The 21717-nt window shown below is 41.1% G+C and overlaps 8 protein-coding genes across 10 annotated transcripts; 1 reads left to right on the top strand and 7 right to left on the bottom strand.

The window, feature by feature from the left end:
* Positions 1–77: 77 nt before the first annotated feature.
* LOC108113585 lies at positions 78–8927 on the bottom strand. Of its 3 annotated transcripts, none has more exons than XM_017224228.2 (7): positions 8795–8927; positions 3081–3562; positions 2808–3022; positions 1995–2538; positions 1284–1936; positions 1079–1225; positions 78–827 (listed from the first exon to the last, which is right to left on the bottom strand). In XM_017224228.2, the coding sequence occupies exons 2-7, from the start codon at positions 3464–3466 to the stop codon at positions 709–711; spliced, it is 2064 nt and encodes a 687-aa protein (XP_017079717.2). In that variant the 5' UTR covers positions 3467–3562; positions 8795–8927; the 3' UTR covers positions 78–708. The 3 variants fall into 3 exon arrangements, with proteins under 3 accessions (XP_017079717.2, XP_017079718.2, XP_041674700.1); XM_017224229.2 differs by lacking the exon at positions 8795–8927 and adding an exon at positions 4514–4721; XM_041818766.1 differs by lacking the exon at positions 8795–8927 and having other exon boundaries at positions 3081–3888.
* Positions 8928–9529: 602 nt separating this feature from the next.
* On the bottom strand, positions 9530–12063 carry LOC108113558 (transmembrane protein 26). Its single transcript, XM_041818740.1, has 7 exons — positions 11787–12063; positions 10711–11256; positions 10459–10610; positions 10204–10402; positions 10060–10132; positions 9800–10005; positions 9530–9737 (listed from the first exon to the last, which is right to left on the bottom strand). Exons 1-7 carry the CDS (start codon positions 11978–11980, stop codon positions 9530–9532), a joined length of 1578 nt encoding a protein of 525 aa, XP_041674674.1. The 5' UTR covers positions 11981–12063.
* Positions 12064–13285: 1222 nt separating this feature from the next.
* LOC108113573 (protein new-glue 3) lies at positions 13286–13734 on the bottom strand. Its single transcript, XM_017224165.2, has one exon. It carries the CDS (start codon positions 13643–13645, stop codon positions 13286–13288), a length of 360 nt encoding a protein of 119 aa, XP_017079654.1. The 5' UTR covers positions 13646–13734.
* Positions 13735–14461: 727 nt separating this feature from the next.
* LOC108113539 (protein PDF) lies at positions 14462–15320 on the top strand. The gene has a single exon (XM_017224134.2). The coding sequence runs from the start codon at positions 14528–14530 to the stop codon at positions 14828–14830; it is 303 nt and encodes a 100-aa protein (XP_017079623.1). The 5' UTR covers positions 14462–14527; the 3' UTR covers positions 14831–15320.
* A 246-nt stretch (positions 15321–15566) lies between these two features.
* Positions 15567–15908, bottom strand: LOC108113658. Its single transcript, XM_017224330.2, has one exon. It carries the CDS (start codon positions 15873–15875, stop codon positions 15624–15626), a length of 252 nt encoding a protein of 83 aa, XP_017079819.1. The 5' UTR covers positions 15876–15908; the 3' UTR covers positions 15567–15623.
* Positions 15909–16089: 181 nt separating this feature from the next.
* Positions 16090–18049, bottom strand: LOC108113657 (golgin subfamily A member 7). The gene is made up of 5 exons (XM_017224329.2): positions 17910–18049; positions 17547–17715; positions 17341–17493; positions 16756–17101; positions 16090–16693 (listed from the first exon to the last, which is right to left on the bottom strand). Exons 2-4 carry the CDS (start codon positions 17706–17708, stop codon positions 16961–16963), a joined length of 456 nt encoding a protein of 151 aa, XP_017079818.1. The 5' UTR covers positions 17709–17715; positions 17910–18049; the 3' UTR covers positions 16090–16693; positions 16756–16960.
* A 369-nt stretch (positions 18050–18418) lies between these two features.
* Positions 18419–20026, bottom strand: LOC108113535 (hexokinase type 2). Its single transcript, XM_017224130.2, has 2 exons — positions 19423–20026; positions 18419–19356 (listed from the first exon to the last, which is right to left on the bottom strand). The coding sequence occupies exons 1-2, from the start codon at positions 19930–19932 to the stop codon at positions 18508–18510; spliced, it is 1359 nt and encodes a 452-aa protein (XP_017079619.1). The 5' UTR covers positions 19933–20026; the 3' UTR covers positions 18419–18507.
* A 142-nt stretch (positions 20027–20168) lies between these two features.
* LOC108113619 (hexokinase type 1) lies at positions 20169–21680 on the bottom strand. The gene has a single exon (XM_017224281.2). The coding sequence runs from the start codon at positions 21614–21616 to the stop codon at positions 20213–20215; it is 1404 nt and encodes a 467-aa protein (XP_017079770.1). The 5' UTR covers positions 21617–21680; the 3' UTR covers positions 20169–20212.
* Positions 21681–21717: the final 37 nt, after the last annotated feature.

The following is a 21717-nucleotide window of genomic DNA, read 5'->3' as shown; positions in this document are numbered from 1 at the left end:
GTGTTTGATTTATTTAGATAAGAGTTGGGTCTTTTCAGCTTTGACTGTACCATTAAAAAGTGTTCAAAGTTGTTTATAAAATATAATTTTTTTATTGGTTTTAGTAATTAAATCCTTATAACGTAAGTATAAAACATCGATTGATTAAATTTCTGGAAATTCATATATGCATAAATTTTGTCTTCGTTGGTAACATTTTACAGCGGTGTAGAGTTCGGTTTATAGATAAAGATATTTATAGTACTAGCGGATTCTAAATACATAGGTATGGTACAATATCAATAACGTATTCACGGGTGTTTAAGGGATCATCACAACGAAGTGCTAAAAAAAAATGATCACAATCGATCACAAAAATTGCAAAATTATCATTTGACGCCCGATGGCATGTTTAAGCATATTCATTCTGCTCTTTCTTTCTCTTTAAGCTTAAACTAGAGGCAACATAATGCGTTTTTATAACTAACTTGAGCTATGGATAGGCGAATTAAAGTTAATGAAACAACTATGCTATGCACTATTAAATCAACAAGCGTCGCTTTAACATTAAGCATGCCCCCATTGGTTGCTGGGGCATCACATTTAGGTACGCGTAATTATTATGACACCTCTGAGTTGTCGGTTCTATTCACATTTCGGTTTCAAATAGATCAGGTCCTAAATGCATTATGGTTTTCTCACATAATGCACTTCAGTTTCACCGAATGCTCAGCACACCTTCTCAATCATTTTCACCAGTTCTTTGTACAATATACAATCTCGTCCACGAGGTTTGCAGATCTCTCGATGATCAAGGCGAATCCCGCAGACGTCACCAATTCCAGGATCTGTAGTTAAAGCATCAAAATATTATTATACAGTCAGTTCATAACATAGGATTACTTTTCTCAATGACAATGAAAGGTGATTTAATTATTAATATTATTTTTTAAGATTATAAAATGCGATTTCATTATCAATACTTTTTTCAGTGATAAGAAATTGATATTTGAGGAATTCTAATTCATTATCATTATTCTTTTCATGAAAACTGAAAACTATGATGATCCATATAGGTAAAACTCTGATAAGCACTAACCCGCTGAGTCCACGCCCACAATCCGTAGATACAGCACTGACATGAGCGTCAAGGCGGTCTCCACAAAGCTAAACACTTCAATCTTTAAGTGACCCAGATGATATAGTCCCGCAAATCTCCGATGAAGGTCCAACAGGTACTTGTTGTCTGTGCGAAAATATTGGAATAATAAAAATCGTAAGATATCGTTATCATATAAACTCACTTTTCTCAATCTCCAACAACTCCACGGATCGCGAGAGTAACGGCGCCTTGATGCTGGCCAAGTGGGATCCTCTATGAGGAACGGAGTAAAAGAAGCAACCACGGGCGGATCTCCAAAGAGGAGTCATCGCCGGACGACCACTTTCCCAGGCATCCACCATCAATTGCTTAATGAAGAGGCCACCCTTCGAGTGTCCCACATAGATAATGGGATGACCATGACCCACTCGATGCTGAATAAGCAATTCGGCCATTTCCCTGGAGCGTTGTATCAAGCTAGAGCGTTGCTCTTTTCTTTTCCAAAGCGGCCTCCAGAGGTACGGATCCGTGGTGTAGTTGACTGCTATAACCCGCACACCAGGACAATCCAGAGGAAGCCAATCCCCAGGCCAACACTTGGAGTAGTTGGGATCATTGGGCGAGGGCTTGCTCTTGCGAGCGGACTTTCGCGGCGTGGCTGGCGAGGCAGGACGTGGGCGGTCATCCTTCCCTACGCCTGCTGTTTCCTCATTTCCATTCGCCTCTAGCATAGACTCCAACTCAGCTTGTAGAAGGCGGCTATTGTCCTGCATTCTCAGCCGGAAAGTGGGAAAGCTGTACTCGATACCCTCGCAGATCTGAATGTCTTCTGGCTCTCCGCAGACATAAGCATAACTTTAAAACGGAAATTTATTAAATAAACTGTGAAAAATATAAATTAACAAAAACTTACTCGCTATCATCGCTATCGGAAGCATTGAACTGGAAGTTCTCTGGCTGCATAGCCACGGATCTCTGCAGCCGTGTCCTCTGTCTTACTGGAGCATCATCTGGGGTGTCCATATAGCGGTTAAGAGAAGTAAACTTGGCCCTTTTCTCCCGCGGAGCTGGATGAATAGCCGCACTGCGGGAGTGACGAGGTCTCTTTGGCGGACGCACTGGAGGACGTGGTGGTCTTTCAAATTCCACCGGCTGGCGATCATTCTGCCAGAGACCTTGCTTCCACGTATTAACTAAGGATCCATGTAGACCATGGATGAGCACAATATCTGCTCGAATAGGCTGGCCCGGTGGTGGTTCGGCTAGGATATTGATGGTACAACAGCTGGGCGCATCCGAGCGAACGCTGTAAAAGGGCGGACCCTGCATCGGATTGCTGGTCGGACAGGGTGTGCAGGGCGTGGAGGGAGTACTCATAGTGTCTGGAAGACTCTCCAAGCCATCCTGCGATTTGCGCATTTTGAGAAGCTTGAGTAATGGCCCCATGCGATTGGAAACTGTTCGGGAGAAAAATTAATTTCATTAGAAATATTTCAAAAGTAATGACAGCTAAAAAGTATTATCAAGTTCAGGGTTGGTTTGATGATAAAAAGTAATTTCCCTCAAAGAATTATATATTTTAATTGGCATTATAAAAAAATATATAAAAATATTTCCTTAAATATCTAAGAATGTATAAATAACAATTAAGGCCACATATCTTAAGACATTTTTCTTATTCCATCGAACTTTGGCACACTTTTTTCTATTAATTAACTAGACTCACCCTGAACCGAGGACAGATTCAGTGATATTGTGTTGGCGGCAAAGGCCACCAAGTTAGTAAGGGCCTGCCGGCTGGAGGCCAGATTCTGGAGAACCCTCAGAACTCGTACATCGCGAATGCCCTTGATGCCTCTGGCCACGCCATTGGCCAATGGAAGAACAAGTCTCACCAAGATGCCGAAGACCACTCGCATGCTGCCACCATTTTTGCTGTCTCTGGAGAGGATTCATATGTATAGCCATGGGTACTTATTTTATTTATATTATAACTTACGCCTCCATAAGGGCACCGGCACTGCTCGATCGTACCAGATCGCTGACCGCCTGCTCTTCCTCCTGGCGATCGATCTCCACCTCGTTCTCATTGTTTGTACTTTCATTGTGGACCAGCAAATGTGAGTCATCGACTGGCGCATTGTGTGTCACCGGGACGCTCTCCTCCCCGCCGATTCGCATCATGGCAATGTCGCAGACGTAATGTTCATCGATTTCCTGCAGCGGTGAGCCGCTTTCTTGTCCTCCGCCACCAACGCGTTGGTTTCGGTTTTCCCTTTGGTTATTGTTCTTCAGGTGCTTGATGTCAGAGGGATCGTCTTCCACGGAGGGATTGCCATTGCAGGCATAAGTATCTTGAGCTGGCTCAGAACCTCTGGCAATCATTGCCCAACTTTCTGTTCTTGTATTCCTGCTGCTTCTTTTCAAAGGACTGGCTGTGAGCCAATTAATTCGTACCCAACATGTTGCTGGCAGGTCTATCTGCAAATGCATTGAAATCGTTCAATTTAATAGTGACCATAGGCTAGATACCACTAGAGTCCACTGGCTGCAATGCATCAATGTCAATGGTGGTCACTGGGCTAAAAACAATTCGGTCAAGTGCAGTGCTCTCCCTCGGTTTCCTGCTCTCTGTTCGCACCACTTCAAGGAAAACAAACTTGCTAAAAATACCACATTCACTTGTCGCTGCTCTGCAGTAAATAACTAATACGACACGTGGGCATGCTGTAATAATAGTCACGGTACGAAGGACAAACAAAGATTGCTTGAAAAATACAAATCCTTTTGTAAAAGAAGGAAAATGTGAGATTGAAAGAAAATATTAATCCGGTGCATCCCATTTTTTTAAACTGAACTAAGTTATATATGGTAGCTTAACAGGTATATGTTATAGACCGCCATGTGTTACCTAAAAGGTATAACAAATTTCCCTATTTTCTGGGTTAATTGTTTTTTGACCCTAATAACATCGTTGGGCGGTTCAATTTAGCTTACAGAATGTTACTGCCAGCCGTAAAAACAAAGGTATTTATAAAGAACGCTCCCCGGCCGTTGCAATCCAATTAGATGCGAAAGCAACAAATGTCAGATATATATTGTACTGCCGCATAATGACAGTGACGTGCGCCGTGGCAAATGCCCTTAGGTTATGAAAAACCCAGCAAAAGGTTCAAGTTGAGGGTCGCGGTGTAGAAAGAACGCTTCTCTACAAGGAAAATATTCTCATCGCGTTGTATTCGCGGCTATTTATAGCGAAAAAATGCCGCAATATGCTGTGCTGCATGCGCCTGCCACACTCAATATATGCAAAACCGACAACTCAGTGGTTGTCTGTCCATCAAAAAACCAACTTTGTAATATATATTATGAAACTCAACAAGTTAGAATGCCAGTTATGTACAATGACAACCGCACACCCACTCAACTTACACTTGATGTGAAGATTGTAGATTGTAGAGAAATGCAAACCGCTCGCAATGAGAATCTCAGACCGACTGGAACGGCACCTTGGCTATACCAAATGGCGAGGCCTGTGTTTTCTGCGGTTATACCAGCCCCTAAAGTACTATGGCACTTGCAATAGTGAAATTGAGGCAAATACTTTGGCCTGAAGTGGTCGGGCAGCAACGGAAAATGGACAACGGAAAGTTCAATTCATTTGGCATACATCGTTCCTTATCGTTCATTGTTTCATTAAGTGCCACCACCAACAATCGACAATTCCGATGAAATGAAAGTGTTTGTGTCCCTCTAACTAATTGCAGGGACCAGGGGGAAGTTTTTCCAATCTAAACAGACAGAAATGCCGATTGGCATCGCCTTATGGATTAGCCAGCCAAATTGATTTTATGGAAATTTTCGTAAATTAATTGGATCGGCCAGAAGGCATTCTTATCTTATGCGAATTTATTTATTTACCGTATCCAATTGACGGGGGTTGCGAACTCTTTTGACAGACAGCACTTAGTATGCTTTATGGTGCCCACAAAATGCTAATGCCCAGATAAACTCAATCAAGTGCCAGTCTATTGTTATACGAGCCCTGGAGGTGCACTATTTTATGGGTACGTATAGTATATGCTTAGTATGCAGTGCACGATATCAGATCTTTTGGTCAAGATAAAAAAGTCAATATGGAAAATGCGTTTTAAATGCACTCTTTTGTGTTTATACCATAACAAAAGGTTGAAAATTCAATAAAAATTAAAAGCTTTGCTGGAACACAAAAAACAGAAATACAAATATTTCACCAAATCGGTAATATATACAGAGAAACACTTTCATAAGGAAAGAAAGCCTTCTAAATCTTTATTCTGATGCCTGCAAAACAGACTTCTTATCTAATGGCAATCGCCAAGAATTGCAAATGCTATTGTGTAATATACATATATTGAACTCGGGAGAGGTGGTCATGCTTGTGCGCCGAGCAGTGCTTCTCTCGATCAGTTTTTCCGCCAACTGGGCGTATGCTTGATTCGAACTCTGGCTGCCGCCAAGCTTGTTACTCATTCGCCGCTTGGACTTTGGCCAGCAGCTTTTATCGTGTCTGTGAACCAAATGCAGTTGCAGTCGCTTTGTTTGCTTCTCTTTATCGATGCACACAAGAGTTCCGAGTTTGTTAACAAAGGGGAAAAGGGCTTTTGTAATGCGAGACCCAAATCAGTGATTATCGCTTATTATTGTGGATGCGATGGCTCCAATGGTTCCAATGCAATATATAATGCATAATTGCTGGCCAACAAGCTGCTAAACGTGTGCACATTTGTCCACTGGAAATTGGCTGTTATTATGCATAATAATCGGTTTGGATTTGGCTTGGGGCCCGCAATGTTGGGGCCAGAATATGGGAATGCCCAGCATGGCACGCAAGGCGTTTGGCATGCTAATTAATTTGTCGCATGTTGCATCCACGTGAACTGGCGAATTTAGTGACGGAGATTGCATGCTCGAATGGTCCAGTAATTCACCTGTTTGTCTCCTTTATTATTGTGTAAAGTGTGCAATAAACTGGAACAGACACAATACATATGTATCTGTATTGTTTAACGATGACATAAGGTCGTTATATAAGGTTACATTTAAATACGCATGGATAACTATCAGCCTTTCACCCGTGAAATTAACCAAAACAATTGATTTGCAGCGTTAATCATAAAAAAAACACTTTTCAGGTTCAAGAATTATACACGGCGATAAGATAGGCATTTAGATTTGTTTCAACTTCAACTGGGCGTACTTGGGCAAAGAAACATCAACGCTAAAAGCTCAATAAACTGGCTTGAGAACAGCTGTCAGCGCTAAAAAAGGTCAGTAGCGAGGAAAGAGCAGCGATAAATATTTTTAACCCATTAATGGGTCACTGACAGATAAGCAGTGAACTGCGGAAGGCCATTTCTTAACTGGGTCAGCTGACAACGGGAAATTATGACCAGTTTATCCTTTTGTCTTCCGCAAAAGAACGAATATATTATTGAGATATACTCATATAAGCAATATAAATGAATAAAGACTAAAGACTCATTTGATACTCGCGCTCAGCCGAAAACGAATTTGTTTTACATTTCTTATCAGTCACTTTCATTATCCACTGCTCTTGTTTGTAATAACTAATCGGAGTGTCAACTTATTTTGGTAAACAATTGAATTGATAAACATTTCCCCAGACAGCCAAACAAAAGAATTCTCGGCACCAGCTGCACATCATTTTCACATTTGGAAATATATATATATACAATTTCCATAAAAGTGGCCTGACAACCAGCTCGAAAACAAGTTATGCAAAGCCACTGGCAATTCATTAAGATTATGTATATCTGTATCTGGCAGATACTGTCTGCATGGATGGATCAGGCCATACAGAAAAGGTTCTGTCAGATGATGCTGTTGCTAATGACGATGAGGAACTATACCGCCGGTAACCCTGACCCCAAATAACCTTGAGTGGGTGGCTATGGGCATGTTTTGCGGCATTTGACAAGCCTTTCTCTTTGCTAATTAGTATGTTTTCCCAAATGGCTTAAGCAACAACTCGCTGGTGATTAATAACAATCCTGCAATGGACAGTTTCGATTAAGCCTTGGCAACTGTCTTTGGCTTGCCTTGGACTTTGGACAACAACATGAAAGGCAGGCAGTCAGAAACATAAATTATTACACGGCGGAAAAATGTATATCTGGAAAATGTCTCACACAATCATACGTTTCTTTTTTATTAAAACAGGTTCTTTGTGGCCTGGCAACAATATTATTAATTGTGTAAAGAAAATTTCAGGCAGGTGTGACAAAAATAGAAGCCTTACACATAGACGGTTTTTATACGATTTTGAATAATAAAAATGTATCATGGAATATATTGCAGGCCTATGTAGGAACACAAAGGAGCCAAAAAAGGTGTTCTTTTTAAAATGATAAAGTATCATATTTTAGTTGTCGGATGGGTTTCTTATTTAAAATATTTTTTTAAGACCTAAAGATATATTTACAATGAGAAGAAAATACATATTAACATCTGCGTAATAAGGAAAAATTAACTCAGCTGTCAAAAAATAAACAAATAAAGAAAGCCCTTGAAAACTACCATACACTTGACTTTGATACTATATTCGCTTTAAAGTTCTTGAACTATTTGGTAACTTGAAAAAACAAAAACAAAAATATCTCTTAGGCCGCATGGAAAGCCAATAAGCCATATGCAAATGAGTTTTCCATGTTTTTCTCTCTGTAATTTAGCTTCTCTCTCTGGGGGTTTTTCCCAGTTTGCTCATTTACTGACTCTCTCAGTTGAAAACCGGCAAAATGAGAGCAGAGCGGAGAGCACCACAGCATTTTCTCAAAGATTCCGTCGAAAGAGCGGGATAATTCTCGCACAAAAGCTGCTGTGGCTCGCGGTGGTGTTACATGAGTGGTTAAGGTGGCTAAAACGCAAAACAACAATAAGCGAAAACAAAACAACACGTGGTGGGCGGGGTCAAAAGGAGGCTTAGTGGCTGAGGAGCTGAAGGGGGCGTGGGAGTTGTAACTCGAAGCCTTAAAAACCTTAACCTTCAGCACGCGTGCCCAGGTAGAAATGCCTCCAAAGAAGTAATGAAATGAAAATGAAAACGAAATGAAACGGACAAGAAGCAATAATTTCTGAACTTTAAGGCCGTGAACGTGTTTTGATTTCGTGATACTCCAGACCAGTCCAGTCCACCCTCAATATATATATATATATATATACTATAGACCATATATGGTTCGTGAGTGGGGTGTACGATTCCACGATGGGCCAATTTGTCGAGGGAATTCGCAGTGTATCTGTGATGAATCCATTAAGCCAACATTTGTCAGCATCGTAACAAGTATTAATTGAATTATTCACAGAGCAAAAAAGACCAGAATTCACACCTGCTCCATTATCATCGTTTAATTTTTAATCGGCTTGGCAACTGTTTTTATTCGTTTGTCTTGTTAATAGTTAATAGAGTTTTTTTCGGTGAGAATTATTTGTTGTTGTTTTGGTAGTTTTGCATTGTATATGTGTATCAAGAGGGTAATTTGGGGACATAAAAGGAAGGAGAGACAGCACTTGAAGATATATTCAAGAGTTCTTTTAAGAACTTTTCTTAATAGGCATTTATCGTACGTATATATATATATCAAAGTATATATGTGGTGGATCCGACAAAGCACGCTCACACTCACACATTCACATTCTCACTCTTGAACTTACACACTCGACAACAACAAAGCTCTCGGCGCTTAGCGATTTTATTTTATTTCTTTAAAGCGTAACGAATCCGAAAAAAAACGAAGCGAAAAACGCGTCCGCAGCGTTTGGACGCTCGGCAGCAACTATTGTGCTATTACAAAAATACAAGCTCACGTAAAATCTCCAACAGACAGTATAGAAGGCCTCTCCCCCTGCTCCATCATCTCTCATCCTCTCACACACTCACACCATCTCCATCTGTGTGTCAACAAAAGTTTAGCAGCTGTTCGCGTTGCTAAGCTTTTCATTGGAGGGAAGAGAGATTTTTATTGTGTATAAAGAGAGTAGCCCCCAGGCGAATTACAGACAAGAGTACTAAGAGAACGCCAAAAGAGCTCCAATATATTCAAGGCGGAGCTGCCAACTTATTGGATGAACAGCGCGCGCTTTTATTATCCATTCAAATATATTATAGTTTGGTTTATACAAATATATCAAAATATATCGAGCTTCAATCATGAAAATTACATAAGCTAACTCATTTGGAAGCATTCTTTTATATTCTAAGCTTAAACCATAATCTTTTGATATTTTCATGTTTAAGGCTCGATGTGTTAGTGATAAAATTTTCGACCTGCCCATTAAGGTCTTACAAATGATCAGCCCTCCAGGAGCAGGGTGGCTCAGTCACTGGAGTGACAGCCCAAAAAAACAGATGCCCTAACGTCTGGCGTTAGTTCCAAAAAAGTGCTTTCTTCACGACGAGTCCGAGCTGGAAGATGAGGACTTAGAGGAGCTGCTGTCTTCGGAACTGGAGTCGCTACTACTTGCACGGTGCTTCCTGCGACGGGCTTTCTTTTCGTCAATAACCTCGTAACTTGGCAAAGTGGAGTTGCTGGAGTCGGAACTGCTGCTACTCGAACTGCTAGACTCTTCGACAACTGCATCAATTTTGCGGGATTTTCTGCAGGAAATTCAGGAATTTAATTAAAGGATAACCACTAATAACCCCAAGGTATTACCTACTTCTTATCGTTTTTATCCGCGTTCTTGCCGCGCTTCTGCTTTTTGGCCAAATCGCAATCACTCGGGGAACTGCTGCAGGTGCGCTTCGACTTCTTGCCCTTCTTGTCCTTACGACGGGACTCCTTGTCTGTTCCACTCGCCTTGGTGGAGTACAGGTTCTGCGAACTGGCCGTGGAGTAGCCAGTGTCCTTGCGCTTTCTTTTTTTCTGGAATTCGAAAGATAATCAAAGTAGGATTTTAGGTAACATATGTTATTATACCCACTTGTCCTTCTTATCTTTTTTCTTTTTACTGTAAACCGCCTCCTGCTCGGCGTAGTCCTTGTCCTTGGCTCTAAGAAATAGCACGTAAAATATTGGATATCTATATTTATACCGCATATTCATCATTCGTTGATCACTCACTTTCTGATCTTCTTTTTAACATCGCCACCTCGTTCATTGGAAATCATATAGATGCTATTCTGATCTGCATCCTGAACTTTCCTTCGTGATTGGAACTGACGGGCCTTGGCCATACGACTCTCACGGCGATTCTTCCAGAACTCGGCGTTGACGACGTAGAGACGATAAAGCTGAAGAATTATCACCAAAGAGTTTTTACCTAAAATATTTTTAAATAATTAATATAATAAACAAATGTTTCCAACCGTAACATACAAGTAAAAAAGACATTCATGTAGTTAATGATTTTGTACTGGAAGATAATCAGCAAACGGAAGGTGAGGAAGGGAGCATCCTGGAGTATCACATTGAGTACGATGCCCCACACATCAATGCCACAGCAGCAGTTTTGGCAACAGTCTGTATGTCTGAAAGGTAAAAGGAAAAACATTTATAAAAAACTCTTAAAAAACAACTTAATGAAACATTTTAACGTCTTTACAATCAAAAACTGTTTAATTTACTCACTCTTCCTTCTGATGCGACCCACTGCCTCGTGGTCGTCTTCCTCGAGTGGCGGATAGGACAATCGTAAACTGCATGAGGCTCCAAGACCAAATTCCAAGGGTAAGGAACACCAAAAAGCCAATCTTTGCTATAGAATCATCCTTATAGGAATCGAAGAACTCAATGATATCCGCCGCCGTACCAATGTAGACCAAAAGCAGTTGACTGAGCTGATCCCGGGTAAGATCTCCTTTGGGCAGTAGCCAGCGACCCACGATCAGGATGAGCATGAGAAACTGCTCGATGAGGGTTGTCCAAGTATCCGGGGTCACCGAAATGGTGACCCCGGCCTGGCCCAGTAATGTTGCCACCGGAGGAACACTACTGTTGGTAGAACTGGCTATGAAGCTAGTACCATTGACCATAGGAATGGTGTAGTTGCTCGGATTGTAGACAGTGGAGTTGGTCGTAGTCATGTTGCCCACTCTCCGAGCCACCTTGTCCAGCTCCAGGAGCCATATCGCCGGCACAATGCTGCTCAGGTAGAGGAACACCGAGGGGCAGAACCTGGGGAGGCAGAGGACACAAATGAGGGTGAACAGCCAAAACAAACAACAAGTCTGAGTGATGCGACGAAAGACAAACAAGATTCAAAAGACCACTCCTCCTCCAAAAACCGCCCGCTCCATAAGAAATTCCATAAAAGTTCTTACTATTACGACGCTTGAGGTTGTGGTCGTCGTACACTTTAAATAAAATTTGACATAAATGTAAAAAACTTAGTTTAACTTTATAAACAATTTCCAGTCATTTTGTTAAGCTTACTTTAAGAAGTTGAAGTAAAACTTAATTCTTAAAAACCCGATTTTAATGTTGTATTTCTATATTTTTTCTCAGTGTGCAGGAGTGGCCTTAGGGTTGGTGGTTTTTATAGAAGTGGGTGGTAAGGTTAGCCACACATTAAACACATGATTTCACTTTTAATTGAAAATCAAAGCCCGCGACATGACGTCAGCCGTCGGCCGATTGTTGTTTACATTTCGAGTTGAGGGAGAGAGATAAATCATATCTCTATTTCCAGAATCCCTAGTCCTTACCAGCGCCACTCTTGTGTCTTCTTGATCATGATGGTGAAGATGCCCTCGAGCAGCAGCAATAAAAGTGGTCCACATAGTGTCCAGTATATTATATCACCCTTTAAGGCCACTACTTGCCAAATGGCCAACAAACTATGTGCACTAAAGATGATCCTCGTAAGGGTGGCTTTGATCGTCGAGATTATCTTGGCCATGGCTGCAATGACATAATCTTATAAAGGTGGTTCCCTGAAGCTAGTCAGCCCAGGACCAAAACAAAACCGAACCGCACTCGGCGAAAAGGCAAACGCAACTGATTCCAGCGACAGCAAAAATCGCTGGGCCCCAAATGCTTTCATTAGATGTTTAAACGCTTTTTAAGAAATTAAGGACACCGCGGCGAATGGCGCGTAATTGGTGAATGGCCACGGACCGATGTGTGTGTGTTCAGGACGAATCATCTTCGGTTTGTCCAGGGACGAACTGGAGGGAAGAAAAGTTAAGGTTTAAGCTATTAGAAAAGTGTCATATGAAAATACTGAAATACTTCAATCTCATTATGAAGAAAAATGTAGGAGTTTCAATTATATCCATTTAAGAAGCTTTTCTATTCCGTCAATATTTAATTGTTATTTGTTAATTATTTTATTTCATAATTTTAATATTACCATCTTGAGATTGTATTACATAAAATATGTACTTTTGATTTATGTTTTTCATAAGAAATGTCAATAAATACCTTTACTAGCGATAATCTTTCTCCCAAAACGCTCCTGGTAATGACATCCCAAACGAAATCGAAGCCATGCGTGTTATTCTTATGTGTACCTAGAAATCACACGACCATTAAATGCTTCAGCTGACTTTTAAGACAGCCAACGGTGGACGATAAAGTTCGTAGAGGTTCCACCCACCGGATTTTGGGTCCGGTCACAAATGCAGTGCAAACAAATCGCCGGAGTGAACGACGCCGAGCCTTGGCCATCAAAATGATGGTAATGTAGCTGCATGGAAAGTTATAGTCATCGTAAAACCACCCCGCCAAGATATATAACCGATGTTTACGTTTATGTGGTCAAAGTTGGGTCAATGTTTTGACCGCACGTGAAGTCATTGAGCAGGAAAAAAGTATGATGGTAGTGGACTGTCGCTGCCCACAGCCATGCTAGACGGGCAACCTGTTGATTGAAACAAAGGAATTTTCAGGGTTTATATTATCAGTTTAAGGTTATAATAAGTGTTTTACTTTTAGATGGAACTTAAGTCAAATAACTTTAGTTTGAAATCAACGAAGGGAAGTCCATTAAAGGTAAAAAACTGCATGAACTAGTGAATTTTTAGAGCTAGTTGCTTTAACAGAAAAATCTCATATTATATATATACCCGTTGGTTATCCTTATGCCACTTAATTTTTTTAGGTTTTTTATAGAATTTTTGATTCTAAAATACTTTAGTTATATTACATTTTTTTATTTTAGATTTATTGCTTTCACAGATATGTTTTATTTAGAATTGAAAACTTATCCTTGAATGCGGCGTTTAAGCAGATTGCGGATTCGACGGGCATTAAGCCGCTTGGACTTGGACTTCTTAGACTTGCTCTTGGAACTGGAAGTGCTGTTCTTGTTGACACGGACCTTGCGCTTGATGGAGTACTTGAGGTTCGAAATCCTAATCCGTTTGCGATGGACCTTCGAGGACGAAGACGATGACGCAGTGGTGGTTGTAGTTGCATCCGTCGTGGTGGTGGTATCACTTGCTGAGGTGGTCGTAGTCGTTGTTGTGGCATCCGTGGTTGTTGATGTAGTTGTGGATGCGCTAGCTGCCCAAATGCACAGGCTTATGGCCAGGATTCTGAGTACCAATTGTCCTGCCTTCATCTTGTGCTGTGTGATGCTGTTGATCTGTTAAGTGCCATTCCATCGCCTGGGAGTTTTATATCTTGCCAAGACAATAACTTCGCAAATATATATTTATATAATGCTCTCCCCAATTACGTCTGCGCAATATTTTTTGGCCATATTTACACAGTTTGCTGATCAAACAATGGAACACTCTGGAATTTCGCAAGAATAAGCCAATAGCCGTTTCTAGCTATTAAATTATATATTAAACACCGGCTGTTATTTTTACGACCCTCGTTCTAAAATAATCATACGGTGCACTAAGAGAAATAGATTAGATTAGATATAAATTTGATCCATTTATATAGAAATATGACAAATACATCTTAGCTTGGTTATCAATAAATTTCGATAATTTGGTTTTAAAAATAATATAAAAAAAACTTTAATTTAGTATTTATTAAAGTAGTCACATTTGGTCCTAATCAGGAAATTTTCATATAAATTATTTCAATATGAATCACTAATTTCGCTTTTTTTCTAACTGCATAAAAGTGTCGCCAATAAACTTCCTTCCCGAACAAATATCGTCAGATCCGGAATGGGATTAGGTATCTGCCTGACTGCATGTTGTGGCACATAAAACACTGCATAATCAAATATTTGCTTGGATCCAACTTGACTCCGTATTTGCTCGAACTGAGGGACCATCGAGGACTGTGGATGACATATATTGGTCCTGCAGATGACATCGATACTGACGCTTTTGGGTTGCGTGGTTACGCGGTCTCCCGCTGAGGCTTATCCAGTCAGAGGTCCTATATAAGTTGAGGAATTTCCAACCGTCGTTCATTCGCTAGTCTCCTGCAGCAGGTGTCCCGTGTTCTGTTCCTGTTCCTAGTCCAGCTCCTCAGGCAAATGGCTCGCTATATGTACATCGTTGCCCTAATGCTCCTGGCCATCTCCTCGCGATGTGGATTCACTGGAGCCATGGCCATGCCGGATGAGGAGCGTTATGTGCGAAAGGAGTACAACCGCGATTTGCTGGACTGGTTCAACAATATGGGACAATTCACTCCTGGCCAGGTGGCCACTCTCTGCCGGTATCCCTTGATCCTGGAGAACTCTTTGGGCCCACCCATGCCCATCAGAAAACGGAACTCGGAGCTTATTAATTCGCTTCTCAGCTTGCCTAAGAACATGAACGATGCCGGAAAGTAAATTGGGATAAAATACGGATTTGTTGACGGAAAAGAGCGCCTGCACTTTTGAACCACGGAACTTGGACAAGAACCTATTATTTAATGTTATACTTTTTGATTTTTGGTGCGCCGAAGGAGAGTGAAAGTCCGCATGATCGAGATAGGGTAGTTATCAAAAAGAGAGGAAAGACCGTATGAATTTCGTTGCTTTAAAAAATAAATATATAGAAAATTATACAACTAGCAAATCTAAGAAAATGCGTATCTTATTAGCTATATTGCGAGATTAGACGTTCCTGGAATGTTTTCTAACTTAATATGCGATTTTCATTCTATACGTTTTAGCCCGGCTAATCTTTAATCTATCTTATTTATAGACACCTTAATGGTATTAAATATAGTTTATTAAATTGGTCAAAGAGCTGTAAAGATCTAACCAATATTAACCAAAGGTGTTCGCCGAGTAGAATATGTTCATTACAAATATTAAAATAAAAATATAATTTTAATTTAAGTGTAGTCTGGTAAAAACTGCGTCACTCTGAGGGGTCTCACAGAAATTATGCTAACTCAAAAGCTGGCATAAAAAGGCTTTTAATATAACAAAGGCGAACCCACCTTGGAGTTGAACTTGACAAAAGAAATTATTTTTAGTCGTTCAAAAATAGACAAAGGCCAGAAAACATCTGTATGTAGAGGACCTTCAAAAATTGTATTAGGTCTACTTTTTACAAATTTCCCGAAAAGTTTCCTCATTTTTTTTAGTTGCATTTATTTATCATTGTCAAAAGTTTCCTAAATCTGCGAGTATGTTAACCGGATTTCTTCTTGTTAACATGAATCCTTCGAACATTTGTATATTTAAGGTTGTGGATGGTAAAATGTTTCCTGTGGACAGTTTTGGCAGCAGCAGTTGTGGCGGTCGTGGTAGTAGTTGCCTCTGTGGTTGCGTCTGTTGTTGTGCTGTTAGTGGTGGTGGTGGAGTTCGTCTGGGCAGAAGAAGGTTGGAGCAGGAAGAATCCGGCGAACAGGACTACGGCTAAGAGATAGGTTGCTAACTTCATTGTTTGGCTTTAAAACAATAGTGACTGTCTTCCAGAGATCTTTAGAGGCTTTATATATCCGTAAATCCCCAAATTCAGACAACACAAAACAGCCACAGATGAAGAGTAAATAGCGGAATACAATGAAAAATCTGCAAACCCAAAATTTGCACAGCACTTTTGGATGTCAACACATCTATTTGATGTTTACCCAGCGTAGCAAAACAGTTGTAGGCATGTTTATATGACGGCAATATATATTTTTCCTTATAAGATATATAACTATGTTAATCAATGTTTCAGATTTATATTAAAAATCGAACAATTCTTTACTTGTCTATGTGTAAGTTCATTTGGCGCTGTTTGAAATCGGTAAGAGTTTTGTATAGAAAACATTATGCGTATGCAATGTCTGATTAAGCATGAACTATGTATTTTAAGATGTATGTTAATGCCATTAAAATTATAACTTTAGACAATCGAATTGTTAGTAACTAGTACAAACAATATGTATACAATTTCTTTATGTTTTTTGTTTAAATTACAAAACAATCAATTCTCGCTGGCCTTTCGGTCTGACAATTAGAACAATGGTAACATATGCGAATGTCTGTATATGTTGATGCTTGCTTCGGCTCAAAATGCATTTTCGGTAGCTTTTCACTTACATCACTATGCCTGCTAATGCATAAATACTAACTAACTGGCCGTACTCTGCCTTGGCTAATCATTAACGGCTAATCTTGCATATCGTATGTGGCTGCAGCGGAGGCCGTCTCTCAGCACACTCGTGACTAAGTCGCATGCCCCAAAAACGATCTGGCCGCTGCTCTGCCAAGCTGTAAGGTAATACAAGTTCATTGATTACTTGAAATAATGCAGGATATCTTGAGTTACTCACACATATGGTTATAGGTTATAAAGCTTTAGCTGATTCCACAGCTTTGTATCGATTTTTATATATTTTTTGGAAACACACTCAATGGCGTTGACTTTTGCTTGATAATTGATGAAACGGACTCTCTTCCTTCACCTTCCTGTTGATGCGACTGTGGCTGTGGCGGATTTCACATGAAAAACTCGTTGGCTGAATGGGAAAGCGGAAGTCACGTTCGCCCCGGACGATCGAATATTGTAATCTCTATGACGCGGAGGCCCCGATAAGTCGGATCGATCAGCTGCAGTCCCTTGGCGTTGTAAATGCGTTCGTTTTGGGAAGCCACAAATTTGGATATCTTGCGAAGGGTCTATGGGGGTGATAGAATATTAGTTTGGGGATGATATATACAGGTTGTGGTGAAATCAATAGCACTGGAAATTCCCTTGCTTGCTGATTTATGACACCCATAATCCTAATAAGAAGTGACTGAATATGGGTATGTAAAACAAAGGCAATTATACTATGACATATCAGCACTTTAGGGTAGCTATTTCCAGGGCTATTACTTTGACCCAGTTGTTTGTAATCCAAACCCGAATGACGCACCTTTTCATAGTGCGTTTCGGAGCACATGTAGATCAAGTAGGCTGTGATGCAGCCAATGCAACCTTCGCAATAGGTTCCACAGGATCCCTCCTCGGCTTCGGCATAGAATTCGTTTAGCCTATTGATAGTGGCCTCGAAGACGTGTCTTTCAATCTAAAATTAAGAAATATAAGTATCTTAATTATAATAACTTACGACATACTCACCATGCCCTCTAGTTCTGTGGGCAGTCGTGTGTGGAACTTGACGGAGGTGCCTTCGCTGTAATCCCTTTGGATGAAGACTTTGCTGAAGACCACGCCCCCTCCCGTTGCTTGGAGCGTTGTGGGATTTCCGCCCGCTGGAGTAGTGCCACCGCCTTGGGACATTTTGTCGCTGAAAAGGCCAAGTAACGTATTAATGGCCTCGCTCTGGAGCACCCGATGCATTTGGTTAAGAGCAATCATCTTGACAATCTAGTAAGGAGTTCCAATCTCAAATGGACAGCTGGCCTTGCCTTTTCCAGCAGCCCCCCAACAGGGGATTCTATCTAAACTGGGCCATAAGCCAAGGCCTGCTTGGTGACCTACCTGTTTATCTGGGCTTCAAGTAACCTCAGTTGGCTTTGAAATAATCGTAGGAATCCTCTGATTGCCTTAAATTTCTTAAATTGGTTAAAAGATAAATGTTTGCAAACCCCAAGTGTTACCAGATGTGGAAACGGCTGTAAAACCAAATTAGTGTTACCATTCATTCGATAACATTCGCTGGTTAGTTGGCAACATCGATTACTATTAATCATTCATCGAATGTTTCATTACTCAAAACAAACTAATTATAATATGAAAAACCCTCATATTACCTATAACATATTTATAAAATTATTAAAAATATTGATGTCTATATAAATGCACTAAAAGTTATTTGTGTATCGAATTTATATAGATTGTGTCGTGTTGCCACATGGTCGGAATAATAATAACAGAAGTTGGCGCTAAATTTAAAAATGGATTTTTTGGTTTTCAGTTAAAATAAGAAAATTTATATAAATGGTAGCTAGTGCAGTTTCTATATAATTTTCCTGATTATCTTGATGTAGTTTGTTTTAAAAGTTAAACTTTATTATTAATTTTGGAAATATTATCGAAAATTAAAAAAATTTCAAATAAATAAGTTACGTAGAACTTTCTATTTGGGTTTATTTTGGGCAGCCGTGGCTGCCACCAGAGCTGCTCCTCTGCCGGATCCGTCCTCGGAAACAACCAGTTCAAACTTGAGGCCCGGTTTGAGGAGTTTCTTCATATGGAACTGGAGCAACTCATGGTACTTGGGATGGTAGCGATAGACACTGCCGTCGATGCCGATGATCACTTCATTGATGTTCATCTTGTTGATAAGCGTGACTAAGCCGCAGGCACAGAGCTTTGCCGATCTCGAGGATACCGCTTCGCAAATAAATCTGAGAGCCTCCTTGTCCGTCTCTTGAGTGCCCATCATTCCCAGGTCGTGGAGGACTCTACTGCAGTGACGATATTCCCCCGGTGCATCGCTTTCGATATCCGAAATATATGAGGTCTTAAAGCTCCATCGCTGCTGCAACTTTTCGGAATTATCGCCGACGAACATCAAGTTCTTGCTTATCATTTCTATGACGACCAGGCGCACCAGTTCACCCATATACATCCCGGAGATGCACTTCTCGAAGGTCTGCTTGCCGGGATTGGGTGTTATTTTGTCAACCACTCTGTCGTACGATGTTCGCACGAACTCGAGGACACCATTGTCTCCAAAGGCTCCCCACTCGCAGTTGATGACCATGGAAGGCTTAGGGCTAGTCTGATAGCCCTCGAAACACTCGGCATTCACTGTTTTCTCCACATAGCAAGCATTGGAGCCAGTTCCCACGATCAATCCTATTCGGCAGTTGGGGTGATTGTAGGCGCAGGACATCAGGGTACCCACGGTATCGTTTATTACCACTATATTGGTGATCTTTAAGTTTCCCCTCCGGTCGATGGCTTCTTGGAGTAGACTTACCTATGTACGGTTTTAAGAAAATTATAATTAATCAACCGAAACCAGGTTTATCCTTTCGATACTAACCACGTTTTTGCCTACCACGCCTTCGCAACTGAAACCCTTTGTCCAGGTCACCAGTATGGCCTTCGATAGACCCTGCTGTTGGCAGGGAAACGAGAAGGTAAATCCAAGAGACAAGGGGGTATCTTCCAGACCTTGTTCTTTGCAGAACTCTTCTAGGCTTTCGGCCAGGAAGTCAAAAAGCGCTTTTCCCGGTCCCGTCATTAGGGCCGGTGGGAAATTATAGCTCTTCGAGATGATTTGCACATCACTAGAGCTTACCAGGTTAACTATGAGAACCCGGAAATTCGTGCCACCTAAATCTAAGGCCAAAAACTTTCCCCGCTCCTTGCCTGTGGGTAGATCCTGGACATAGCTAACGAAGCACTTGATCACTGCCCGCGGATGTGTGTCCTTAGCCAGACCCATCTTCAACTCCTTGCCCATTCGTTCCACCACCTCAACCATCTTTTCTTGGTCGATTAAGAAGCCCTTAACCGCCAGTTCCACTTCTGAGTTGACAAGGCTCGGCATTTTCTTCCCAGGATAGCCGAAATGGCCCAATTACAATTTTAAATAATTTTGACTAATGTGCCGAATTGAGACTTAATGGAATAGTCTTGCCAACTGTTATTTCAAGGCTTACTTATTTTTAAAGAAACATCATTTTTTCTACAATACTATTTTTCAGATTTTTTGTAGATGATCGAATACAAACTGTAATATGTAATAATAAAGTTTCTTTTTATCAGTTTTATTTATAAAAATGTAACGAATTTTTCATTTAATAACATTTTATTTAATAATTTAATTTTCAGTAATCCATGGTGAACATTTTGGCGTCTGTTTTGTACTTGTCGGCATGTGCCATCCCAGCCATAATGGCCGCTCCCACTCCGCAACTGTCCTGAGTGATGACGAATTCAAAACCGAACCTGGGATCTGTCAGAAGGTTGGTGTACTTTTTCAAAACGGTGGCAAAGGTTGGATGTAGGCGATATATGCCGCCATCTACGGCTATAGAGATCTTTGGCAAGCGCATGCGATTTATGAGGCAGGCAACACCACTTGCCACCAACATTGCCGCCCGATTTGTGATCGAATCGCATATATATTTTAACGCAGCCAGATCTTTTTCCTTGCAATGACGGATGCGGAACTTATCCATTACCTCCTGGGCTTTGGTATAGACTCCAGGAGGATCAGATACGATTTCGATTAGCGAAATCATATCTAACTTCCACTGAATCCCTATATAGTCACGTCTATCGTCAGCGAAAATGGCACCCGATTTCATTAGGCGTAAAATTATGATGCGAACCAATTCCCCCATGCAGAGAGCACCACTGATCTTCTCGTACAATCGCTGACCGGGGGTTATGGACTCACTGTCCAGCTGGCGATCAAACTCGTTGCGTATAAAGTCCAGTACTCCATTATCCCCAAAATGAGCCCAATCCGAGTTAATAACCATTATCTTTTTACCCTCCTCACCCTCGTACAGTTCACACTTTTCAGTCCGTTCCACATAACACGAATTGGCAATACTGCCCATTATCAAGCCCATTCTGGTATCCGGCTGGGCCCAACATAAGGCCAATAGAGAACCGGCTCCCACATTGATGATACCCATGACTTCTACAGAAATTTCGGGGAACTTGGCTAGAGCATCGCGCAGCAACTGGACCACGTCCTTGCCAATAGCACCCTGGGCTCCGAACTCCTTGGTCCACGACACTAAGATACCCACATCCAAAGCATGTTTAACAAGGCTAAAAGCAAAGGCTATGCCCATGGGCAGATTGTCCTTTTCCACTTTCTTTTCCTTTACAAAATTGGCAATGCTGGTGGCCAGGAAGTTGAAGAGTTCTGTTCCTTTTCCTGCCGCTACTGTATGCGGCATTATGACGCACTTGGAGCTTGTATAGATATCCTTCTCGCTACTGAATTTCACTAGCATTATCCGGCAGTTGGTGGGCATTATCTCAAGGGCTAGGAACTGGCCACGCTCTCTTCCAGATGGAAGCTCCTGTACATAGCTCAGGTGACACGGAACCGTGGAACGATCGTGTTGATCGCGACTCAGTCCCATCTTAATCTCACGGTCCAACAGGTTCATGATCTTTTCAAGATCATCTTCGGTCGGCTTGAAAAGCTTGCAGATCTTGAAAACCTCCGGAAAGTCCACCTCCGGATTATATGTGTTGTCGTTTGCCATTGGGATTTCGATTTATAAAGATAAAATAGTAATGAGTAAGATGTAATAATATACTTCAGAATCACTGTCTTGGAACAATATTCCAAAAGACTACTACTTAT

This window comes from Drosophila eugracilis, unplaced genomic scaffold (genome assembly GCF_018153835.1).
Source record: "Drosophila eugracilis isolate 14026-0451.02 unplaced genomic scaffold, ASM1815383v1 contig_367, whole genome shotgun sequence".
Classification (NCBI taxonomy): domain Eukaryota; kingdom Metazoa; phylum Arthropoda; class Insecta; order Diptera; family Drosophilidae; genus Drosophila; species Drosophila eugracilis.
This window is presented reverse-complemented; position numbering and strand designations above follow the sequence as displayed.

Bases quoted from the DNA above. Each gene is read 5' to 3' on its own strand.
- LOC108113585 (XM_041818766.1), bottom strand. From the start codon at position 3,574: ATGCATTTGCAGATAGACCTGCCAGCAACATGTTGGGTACGAATTAAT. The intron at 3,023-3,080 runs GTAAGTTATAAT...AATCCTCTCCAG, and splicing joins GCCGGTGCCCTTATGGAGGC to AGACAGCAAAAATGGTGGCA. The intron at 1,226-1,283 runs GTGAGTTTATAT...ATTTTCGCACAG, and splicing joins GTTGTTGGAGATTGAGAAAA to ACAACAAGTACCTGTTGGAC.
- LOC108113558 (XM_041818740.1), bottom strand. From the start codon at position 11,980: ATGGCCAAGATAATCTCGACGATCAAAGCCACCCTTACGAGGATCATC. The intron at 10,403-10,458 runs GTATGTTACGGT...AAAATATTTTAG, and splicing joins CATGAATGTCTTTTTTACTT to GTAAAAACTCTTTGGTGATA. The intron at 9,738-9,799 runs GTAGGTAATACC...AATTTCCTGCAG, and splicing joins GCGGATAAAAACGATAAGAA to AAAATCCCGCAAAATTGATG.
- LOC108113573 (XM_017224165.2), bottom strand. From the start codon at position 13,645: ATGAAGGCAGGACAATTGGTACTCAGAATCCTGGCCATAAGCCTGTGC.
- LOC108113539 (XM_017224134.2), top strand. From the start codon at position 14,528: ATGGCTCGCTATATGTACATCGTTGCCCTAATGCTCCTGGCCATCTCC.
- LOC108113658 (XM_017224330.2), bottom strand. From the start codon at position 15,875: ATGAAGTTAGCAACCTATCTCTTAGCCGTAGTCCTGTTCGCCGGATTC.
- LOC108113657 (XM_017224329.2), bottom strand. From the start codon at position 17,708: ATGTCCCAAGGCGGTGGCACTACTCCAGCGGGCGGAAATCCCACAACG. The intron at 17,494-17,546 runs GTGAGTATGTCG...TCTTAATTTTAG, and splicing joins CCACAGAACTAGAGGGCATG to ATTGAAAGACACGTCTTCGA. The intron at 17,102-17,340 runs GTGCGTCATTCG...TCACCCCCATAG, and splicing joins CCGAAACGCACTATGAAAAG to ACCCTTCGCAAGATATCCAA.
- LOC108113535 (XM_017224130.2), bottom strand. From the start codon at position 19,932: ATGCCGAGCCTTGTCAACTCAGAAGTGGAACTGGCGGTTAAGGGCTTC. The intron at 19,357-19,422 runs GTTAGTATCGAA...AACCGTACATAG, and splicing joins GCGTGGTAGGCAAAAACGTG to GTAAGTCTACTCCAAGAAGC.
- LOC108113619 (XM_017224281.2), bottom strand. From the start codon at position 21,616: ATGGCAAACGACAACACATATAATCCGGAGGTGGACTTTCCGGAGGTT.